This window comes from Vigna angularis, chromosome 6 (genome assembly GCF_016808095.1).
Source record: "Vigna angularis cultivar LongXiaoDou No.4 chromosome 6, ASM1680809v1, whole genome shotgun sequence".
NCBI lineage: Eukaryota > Viridiplantae > Streptophyta > Magnoliopsida > Fabales > Fabaceae > Vigna > Vigna angularis.
In genome coordinates, this window is record NC_068975.1 from 4,372,815 (window position 1) to 4,383,903 (window position 11,089).

General features: G+C 30.3%; 1 protein-coding gene across 4 annotated transcripts; it reads left to right on the forward strand.

Moving 5' to 3' along the window:
* The first annotated feature begins 509 nt into the window (after window positions 1-509).
* On the forward strand, window positions 510-5,927 carry LOC108343225 (zinc finger BED domain-containing protein RICESLEEPER 2). 4 transcript variants are annotated; one of them, XR_001833474.2, is made up of 3 exons: window positions 510-688; window positions 2,378-4,438; window positions 5,465-5,927. XR_001833474.2 is itself a non-coding variant. In XM_017581357.2 (2 exons), exon 2 carries the CDS (start codon window positions 2,387-2,389, stop codon window positions 4,376-4,378), a length of 1,992 nt encoding a protein of 663 aa, XP_017436846.1. In that variant the 5' UTR covers window positions 510-688; window positions 2,378-2,386; the 3' UTR covers window positions 4,379-4,663. The 4 variants fall into 4 exon arrangements, 1 of the variants encoding a protein (XP_017436846.1); XR_001833475.2 differs by having other exon boundaries at window positions 5,470-5,927; XR_008249885.1 differs by having other exon boundaries at window positions 5,534-5,926.
* The last annotated feature ends 5,162 nt before the right edge of the window (window positions 5,928-11,089 follow it).

The window sequence follows — 11,089 nt, forward strand, 5'->3', positions numbered from 1 at the left end:
AAAAAAATTATATTATATTATTTTTTATAAAAATTAAACTAAATTAAATAAAAAAATAAATATTAAAATTAAATTGAAATTCTAACACTTGACACTTACAACACTTCCAGTGTCACGCGAGATAACTTTAAATTTCATAGTTTGTGTACTATATTAATAAGACCGTAGCAATAAAAAACATTTAACTTGATGATCTTTCGACTTATAATATTAATTCATAAACAAAACATTATTTTCATACAAAATACAATATGTTTTTAAGTTCATAGAAACATGATAGTTATAAGTTTATATCTTTGCAAAATGTAACATTTGAAATTTCCGTACCCATTATCCATATATTTATAATATATATATATATATATATATATATATATATATATATATATATATATATATATATATATCATATTTTATTGTACTAAAAATAAAAAACAACCATATTTAGATAAACTTAACACATATAAGAAGATATGAAAAAAAATTGTATTTACATAAATGAATTTGTTCCTTTTAACTTTCCACAATAGCAGATGAATAGGACGCTTCTGCCTCAGTGTGACCACGTTGCTTTCTCTTCTTCGTTTTCCTTCTTCTTCCCTCTTTCACCTTCCAATTAGGGTTTTCTTCCAAACCCTTCTTCATTCTTCTTACGCACTACACCGAATCCCACCCATTATCCAACGCGGTACGCTGTCTCTTTCCTTTTTTTTTTCTAGGACTCCATTCTCATGTTTTTTTCTTTTACATATATACATTTATTTTTATCTTCGTGATCTTTTATTCGTAAATAAAAGAATTGATTTATGTTTTGTCGGTTGTAACAGGGAATTCTCTGTTGATTTAGCCAGAATTTCTTAATGGGTGTTTCAAACTTGTCTCAAAATCATTCCTTTGTTTATCTACGATTTGTATGGGTTATTTACTACTTAAAAAGTCGAAGTGTTCTTTTGGGTGTTCCCTTTTTGTTATTATTATGTTTAGTTTGTTGCCATAGGTTGAATTGTATGGTTGCATGGTGTTAGACGCAATTGATCTCTTGACAGGGGTGGAAGTTTGCTTGCTGGAAAATGGTGAAATTTCGGTGATGAATCGATGCAAAGTGTTGAAGATAAATTTACTCAAGATTTCTCGTTTCTTAGTTTTAAAATTTGTAACAAATGTTCTTTTTAAATTCTTAGGTTTTGTATATCTTAATTTTATTTTATTTTTAACAGTGTCCTGTACACTGACTAATAGTCTCTCTGACTAAATTTTAGTATTTTCTAGCATGGATCATGAATGGTATGGGAAATTTGTTAGATAGTATTCACTATATTCAACAAAATGCAAAGCAAACTATGATCTTACAACCAGCTTTATATTTTTTTGCTACATTTGTTTTGAATTTTTGAGATTGAATTCTACTGCATGTTACTTTCTATCAATCTGGGCTGAGTAATGAAATTTTGGACCTCGTGTAACTTTGTCTGATCTTCTTCACTTTCTAGTTTTTATCTTTGGATTTTATACAAGTATGTTACCCTTAGTGAATGAAGAATTCATATTGTGAGAAGGGATCATTCTCCCCTGAGAGTGACTTCTGCAGTTGAGGATTAATTAGATAGATGTTGGATTAATTTAGTTGAATGAAATTTCCTGGATGCATTTTGTTATTGATGTATACATAGTGGACTTCGATGCCATTAGAAGAATCAAATTTCATTAAAGGATAGCTGTTACCTCTGTGGAATTGTGACAAACAATCCATTGTCTTTCTATTTTCAACTTTTAAAATAGAAATAAGCTTTTTTGATGTGATTGTTTCCATTATGCAGTTCTTGCTTCTTAAACTTGGACAGTGTCTGGTACTAAATAATATTACACTACGTAGGCTTCCATTGATGATCTAAGATACATTATGATGCCTAGAGGCAAGATTAAAAGTTTAAGCATCTATTATTTTGTTACTCACTTATTGAACGGAAGATTACTTAGACTGTATCTGGAGCTTTGGTTTTAAAACTTTTAAACTAGTAGCATTGTATGCTGGGAAACTCGTGAATATTGTAATATTGAGTTTATTTGTAACTTTAGGCTTTTAGCGACATTGTGCCCTGTTCCATCCTCTTGTATTTCATCTTAACCCATCCCTTTCTGAATCCTTCTGATAATATCCATTCATATTTTTTTAAACTCTATATGAATATTAGTTCTGAAAACTGGACTAGGTATTCCTAACCTCCATACAGTAACAACTTTTTTACAATTTAGATTTAGAATCTCCTTCCAGTTTCATCATTATAAACACACATGCACCACATCACATAGCATACAGTACATTTTAACCATGTAAATGGAAATGTTTGAATTAAATTTGATAGGGGCTTTCTTTCAGGTTCATGCGATGGACATGTCTGATGCTGTCATTGTCAAATCTAGTAGGTTAAAATCGGTGGTGTGGAATGATTTTGATAGGATTAAAAAAGGCGACACCTGTGTGGCTGTTTGTAGGCATTGCAAAAAGAAACTTAGTGGTTCAAGTACCAGTGGAACATCACATTTAAGGAACCATTTGATTCGGTGTCAGAGAAGGTCTAGCCATGGCATAGCACAGTACATTTCTACAAGAGAAAAGAGAAAGGAAGGAACCCTAGCAATTGCAAATTTCAATATAGATCAAGATGCAAACAAAGATGACAATACCCTTAGTCTTGTCAATATTAAATTTGAGCAGACACAGTTGAAAGATGACTCTGTCAACCCTGGGACTAGTAACTTTGATCAAAGACGGAGTCGATTTGACCTTGCTCGGATGATTATTCTACATGGATATCCATTGGCTATGGTTGAGCATGTTGGTTTCAGAGCATTTGTAAAAAATCTGCAGCCATTGTTTGAGCTTGTGTCATTGAATAGGGTTGAGGCTGATTGTATTGAGATTTATGAGAGAGAGAAAAAAAAAGTTAATGAGATGTTGGATAAGTTGCCTGGGAAAATCAGTCTTAGTGCTGATGTGTGGAATGCTGTGGGGGATGCAGAGTATTTGTGTTTGACATCAAATTACATCGATGAATCCTGGCAGTTAAGAAGGAGGATATTAAATTTTATAAGGATTGATCCTTCTCATACGGAAGACATGGTTTCAGAAGCTATCATGAGTTGCCTAATGTATTGGGATATAGACCGTAAACTATTTTCTATGATACTGGATAGTTGCTCTACCTGTGATAACATTGCCGTTAGAATTGGTGATAGACTTCTGCAAAACAGGTTTCTTTATTGTAATGGGCAATTATTTGATATACGATGTGCTGCAAATGTTATTAATGCTATGGTTCAGCATGCTCTGGGAGCTGTAAGTGAAATAGTCATTAAGATTCGTGAAACTATTGGTTACATTAAAAGTTCACAAATTATACTGGCAAAGTTCAATGAGATGGCTAAAGAAGTTGGGATCCTGAGTCAAAAGGGCTTATGTCTAGATAATGCATCACAATGGAATTCCACATACTCAATGCTTGAAGTTGCCTTGGAATTCAAGGATGTTTTAATTCTCTTGCAAGAAAATGACACTGCCTACAAAGTCTGTTTATCTGATGTAGAGTGGGAGAGAATCACAGCAGTTACCAGCTACTTGAAGCTTTTTGTTGAGGTTATAAATGTTTTCACTAAGAATAAGTATCCAACTGCAAACATATATTTCCCTGAGCTCTGTGATGTTAAGCTGCATTTGATTGAATGGTGCAAGAATTCAGATGAGTATATCAGTTCTTTGGCGTCAAGATTGAGAAGCAAGTTTGATGAGTACTGGGAGAAATGTAGTTTAGGGTTGGCAGTTGCTGCGATGTTAGACCCTCGATTCAAGATGAAGTTGGTAGATTATTATTATCCACAAATTTATGGCAGCATGTCTGGAAGTCGAATTGAAGAGGTCTTTGATGGTGTGAAAGCTCTATACAATGAACATTCGATAGGCTCCCCATTAGCATCTCACGATCAAGGTCTGGCCTGGCAAGTTGGCAATGGCCCACTTCTCTTACAAGGTTCTGCAAAGGATTCAAGGGATCGATTGATGGGGTTTGATAAATTTCTCCATGAAACTTCACAGGGTGAAGGTACAAAATCAGATCTAGACAAGTATTTGGAAGAACCCCTTTTTCCACGCAATGTTGATTTCAACATACTGAACTGGTGGAGAGTTCACACCCCCAGATATCCTGTCTTATCCATGATGGCACGCAATGTTTTAGGAATTCCAATGGCAAAGGTTGCGCCTGAACTGGCCTTTAATCACAGTGGAAGGGTCCTTGATCGTGATTGGAGCTCACTTAATCCTGCTACTGTCCAAGCTTTGGTGTGTTCACAAGATTGGATAAGGAGTGAACTGGAAAATTAGATTGCTTTTTCCCTGCATTCTAATTGTACATGCCAATTCTCCCCATAGAAATATTCCCATGTAAGTTATATATCTTCTAACTCTACATTTCAATTTTCTTGACCTTTTTATACGCTGGTTCTGTTTAGCCATAGCATTATGCAACTTAGCAAGTTATTTTATGATTCTTTTGCATTCCTTACTAGCAACTGTTCTGGTAGTCTGTGGCATCTTGAAAACTTAATTTCTTATCATGCAAGGCAATACAACTTTAAACGTTTGTCTGCATAAAATAACCATTCTTCATCTATGGTGTATTTATATTATAGTCTGACCAACTATGAATAGAAAATTTTTAACATCTCAGGAGTTTAAAACAACTCACACATACCCTTTTCAACCAATTAAGTTAGACCTCCTAAACAAAAATCATTATTTTTCATCAGTCGTAGTATTTAAAAGTGAATAATTGAACATTGCATGAATTTGTTTTTTTAAAACAAAACACTTTCATTATCATAATCTCCGTTGTGGGACCTCTGATTTTGGAAACACTAGTAACTGAACTATATCTAGAGTTTGATTTGACCATGTGGCCTTTATAATTATCATTCATTTTACGACTTTCATTTGTAGCTCACTTAGAAGAAATATGGGTGAGACATGAATATGTCTTGAAAAGGAGAATGTGTGAAGTCAAGACTTGTACAATTTTGTTTGAGTAATGGCTTGTGCACGTTAAGATAGTTTATATAGTTAAATATCATTTTAGTTTCAGTATTATTACGCAAACAAAATTGGAAATGATTTCTGTGCGAAACTTTAAAACATTTTGATCCTGATTCTTTTATTTTTTTCATGTGACAAACGACACTCCACCTAGGTTGCCAGATATAATGACATGTGACTATCACGTGTTAAATTTTATTTTTTAAATTAATTATTTTTTTATATAAAATCCAGCTCTACTTTTTAACCTTTAAAAGAAAACTTTTCTTTATCTGGTTTTTTTTTTTCTTATCCACCCATCAAATCTTCTCCATTCTTCCATTTCTCTACACTTCCAAATTCTCAAACAGCACCATCATAATCATTCTCAATATGCAGAACAGATACAAATTCATCAACATTTTCCAAGTCCAACTTTACACGGACACATTTTCGATCTTTTGCTAGATTGAACAAACCAACCCTTTTGCACGTTCCACCTTCGCGTTCACCATCCAAATCGAAGTCGCATCTGTAGCCTCCACTGACGCACCCCAAAATGTGAGCCATCGTGGGCCCGAGAGCCACCACTGGTCTCCTCCGACAAGTTCCGTTCGTCGTTGCTGCCTTGAAGATGCCATCACTGGAGATACTGTCACTGTTCAGCACGCCCAATAAGAGATGGGTTGCCCTCAATGCTGCCGCACGACTCGCCACCCCTTCCTCTGTTTACTTTTTGCCTTTGTGTTGTGAGGAAGATGGTGATGACAGAATAAGCACTGAAATTGAATTGCAAAAGCACATCTTTAAGTTGAATTGATTGGGTTAAACAGTTTAATATTAAAAAAATTAAAAGTACTTTTGGGAAAATGGACTTTTCACTGAAATTTTAAAATATACAGCTTCTGATAAGTTCAAACATTTGAGTTTGAGTTTATTCGTTAAGTGTTAGAGAATTATGTAAAAGCATATTAGTTTTTTTAAATTTAAATTAACTTAACTAAAATCTATTATTTCTTCTGACTTTCAAATTGTAACTGGTTTTTAGTCCAGTTTTGGTGTGGTAACAGATAAACTTCCGTTTAATGGAATCCACCAAATTCCTTATTATTATTATTATTATTATTATTATTATTGTGATTATATTATTGATTGAGGACCCACAAATAAGAAAATTATGGCACTAGATTTAGTTTCACTAACTAACCTTTTAACTATGAGAAGGAATAATAAATTAAGATAAAAAAGTAGAATAACAGAATAATTGAATCTACCTTCAATTTATTTATTTTATTAAATAAGAATAAAACTAAATATAATTAATTATTACAACCATAACTTTTTGTCCCGTTTGTTTTCCAAAAGAGAGAGAACACATAACAAGTTATTTGCAATGAAGGGCATGTCGTTTTTCTTTTTTATCTCTCCATTTCTCAATGTTTCCATTTTTCTGGGAACTGCATTATCTCATTTTCACCAACTAACTACTTAGCGTGTTTTCCACAATTTTAGTTTCACCAACCACTTTTTATTTTATTTTCTTGGATTTTAGATAATTGAATTGAGCTTTATTTGGTGTCCTTTAATTAATTTATCAGTATCAAATCATATAAACGCATTAAAACCCAGTTATATACCAAATACATAATAGAGTATTATTTGTCTAATAATTTTACTATATATAAAGAAAACAATTTTATAATTGACCACGTTATTAAGATATAGTTCATATAACACATAAAATATATTTATAATTATTATTTTCACATCCCAATATTTTAAGATTTTTGTATGTTAAGTTTTAAGTAAAGATTAAATATATTGATTAATGACAATTTTCGTTTTGGTCAAAAGTAGAAGTAACGATCTCTTTCTAATCAAATAAAATTGTTTCAGTAAATAAAATGTTTGCTATTATATATGTTATAGTTAATAGCTATAATTATTACTATTATAACATAAGATGGTTATAGCTTAATTATGATATTAAATCCAAGTTCCAAATATTTGGTTGTATTAAATATTTAAAGAATTTTTTTTATCGTGATTCTATTTAACTTCATATTACTATTATAACATAAGATGGTTATAGTAGAAAATTACTGTAGTCTCTGTTGCAATAACATGAGACCTTCATATTATCTACTTAGCAAGAAATATTTTGTCCCTTTGCCTAAATATAATTCCTTCACGTCTCGAGTATAAATAATTTGTCTTTCAGTTTTGATGAAAAATACAAATAATTTCAATGAATTTTATTTTATTCCATTATATTAATGCTGAAATACCCTTCATTGGGGGCGTGTTTTAAATTACCTCTCTTATTTTTGTTATTAAATTTCAATGTTCATTTTTTTTTATCGGCAAAATATATTAGTAGTAGATCACTTGGTGTGCTGTAAAATTTCAATATTCTCTTTACAAAATCTACTTACTAAAATTATAATATATAATAAAATTATAGCTTAAATTATTAATATTTTTCAATCAAGTTTAATTATTGATTATATAATTAACATATAAAGGTAATTTTTTTAATTTATTAAATTAGAAATATTAATTAATCAATTAGAGTTTTGGAAAATATTTATATAATTAAGTGTTGTTTTATAAAAGTATATATTTTAAATAAAATAATTAAATTATAATAAAAAAATTGGTGAGAGTAACTAGGAACTTTAACTTGTTTAATCATGATAGATCAATTTGTCTCTCTCCTGTTCGTTCCATTTTTAGTAGGTCAAACTAATGCATTTTGTAACTTGTGTCTTGAGATATTGAAATTATTTTCAAGGATGATTCACTAACGTCCCTTTTTTATTTTTTTTTATGTTAACTATATTTAAGTTTTTTTAAAATACTTTTATAAGTAAATTAATAAATTATGAAAAAAAAGATTTTGTACAAATTAAAGAATGATTTTGAGATGTTAATTATTTTCTATTCTTGAGTTGTCTTGGAAAAATTATGATCATAATCTCATGAACCATTGGATTAATCTGAAATTTTTACAGAATATTATTGAAATATATTTCTCTACTATAATCGATGAAATTTTTACAGAATATACCATTGTTTCTCAATTTGTCACACCTAACATAAATTGTTCCTTCCATTAAATCTGTTTTCTTTTATATTTTTATACTTCTCAACTGAAACTACCCATAGGTGTCACTAATTCTAATCCCCCTCCAAACATAAAATCCAAAGAGAACTTTACTTCTATCTTGGGATGTAACTTTGACTCTTTATTTGAAAACCCATTTTGTAAATTTGTATACCATTAGTAAGCTCTCATAACCATCTCTACTTGTGACTAAAACATGAACCTACTTACCTTAACTTACAATTATCTTCAAATTTGTTGTATAATATATTCATGGTATTATTCCTCCTTCATGCAATAAGCTTTCTTTTGATAACACCTCCACCAATCCTCTACCTTCCCGATTGACATATGTGTTGCATATGTAACTTTGTGTATTATCATACTTACTTACCATTTCACAAGAAAACATATTTTCAATTTTAAATAAACCATATAAGTTCCTACTTAGATTACCAAATAAGTTATCTGCTTTGATACCATTAATGTAACGACTCAAAATTATTAGGCTTCTTATTTCTAATTTGATCCTTGTTTGATTAATATAAATATAATGTATGTTCAATCCTCTAAGAAGTGCATTTTTTTTAACAAGAAGAAATGTAAATATTATACTAATAGGAGAATATTTGATATACATATATCTTAATGTCTCATACTCATATTTGAAGTCTCTTATTTGCTCTTCACCATCATCTACAAGATCCTCTACAAAGACATCTACGGATCCTCTACTCACGTATATAATTTGAATATATATATGATCATTGTAGGTGGGCACCAAAACACCACAAAATAAATGAAGGGTAAGCTTATTTATATCATAAAGTTTTATAAAGATTTAAATAATTTTTGTAATAACTATTCAGGATAATTGAGTTTGATCAGTCAATATACCACATCGTATCAGCCATACAATCATAATCATCTATTAAAACCTTAACATGATCTAGACTTAATTTCAAGAATACTCATGCATTGACTTGAATATTCATGTCAGTCATGCACCTGTCATGAATTTTCTCAATATTAAATTTAACATCAACAACAATATTCTTCTTATATAAAGCTCACCATTCTTATCCGAAACCACCATGACAATGTTAATTCCTTTTCGTCCTTTATGTCAGAGTATTATTTAATATTGATTCTATAAACTAGGAACCTTCGACTCTCACCACTTAAACCCCATTCTCTACATGAGTATGAGAGTTTAGTAGAATCAGGATGATTTCACTCTTTAGTTCACACTAAATGCAACCACACCTTATTGAATAATACATCTCTCCTTAGGAATGATCATATTAATAAAATTCTCACAATCATAAGATATTTGTATCACACGAGTATGTTGTCTTGCTCAGCGAGTATGTTGTCTCGCTCAATGAGACAGAACAATTGAAAGTGAAACAAAATTTGTTTCTTGCCCAACAAATGTCTAAGCTCGCCCAACGAGAGGTTAATTTTTGAAAGTAGTTATTATGTCGTTAATGAAAGAAAAAATCAATTATGGCATGCGAAAACGCAAAGAAACTAGAATTTTTGGTCAAAGGCGAGTCTATGGCATCATGACTCCGTTCAATCCATCCATTTCATCCAACTTGTTTGTTCTAGATGAATAGCTTAAACTCCCATTTCATTAGAATTGGATGTAGTAAATTCATACTTGATGTAGATTTTCTGATGCAATATAATCTCTTGCTTGTTCATATGTTCTATCTAGATTATTTATGTGTATGATAGTATATCATGCTATTTGAAAGTATCTAATAATTGGGAAATGAATTGGAACTTGGACATAGATAGAACACCCAAGTGGTTTTGATCTAGGAATAAACTCAATAACTTGGTCATTCTAAACATCTATTCTTAATACAAATTGTATGTTAACTTGACTAAGAAATTAGTAATTTAACATATAGATTTAGAACTTGTTCTTAAAGAGTTAGAACTAGTATGCTTTTGATGTGAATGTTTGAAGGAGATAGAGATATATTATATAGATTATTGCATTATTTTGGTTCATAAAATCCAATCCTGATGAAGCTTTTACTAAATCACATTATAACTCTTATAACTTTGTTGTTTAAAATGTGTGTTTCATGCTATGAATCAAATCATGACTTTTATCAAAGCTGTAATTAGTGAATAATCATAATTATACAAACAAACACAAATTTCTTAGAAAAAATATACTTGGACTTCCATTTTACTACTTGTAACAAATTGGTTTACTTGCCCAAGAGTTAACATTTGGGATAAGAATGATAACTTTGTATAAGGAGAATGTCATTGTAGATGTTAAATTTAATATGGAGAAAATTCATGATAGTTCCAACTCAATGCATGAGTATTTCTGAAATTGAGTCTAGATCATATTAAAGGTTTAATAGATTATGACTACATGACTAATACGGGTACATTGATTGATGAAACTCAATAATCTTGAATGATTACTACAAAAGTTGTTTAAATCTTTATAAACATTTATTATATAAATAAACTTATCTTTCATTTCTTATGTAGTGTTTTAACGGTCACCTGTAATAATCGTACATATGTTCAAATTATATACAGAATCAGTGGACCAGGTAGATGTCTTTGTAGAGGATATGATAGATGAGAGTAATAAGAGACTTCAAATACGAGTATGGGAGATTGACATATATGTATACCAAATATCCTCCTATTAATATAATGTTTATATTTTTCTTTGTTAAAAAAATATATACACCTCTTAGAGGATTGAATATATATTATATTTATATTAATCAAACAAAAATTAAATTAAAAAAGACTAATAATTTTGGGTAGTTCCATTCATAATATATATATTCTAGAAGGATTTTTTGATTGTGACTATAGTGTGTACTTGGATGCTAAATGATTCATTACATTCACATTCAAAATTGGTGTGT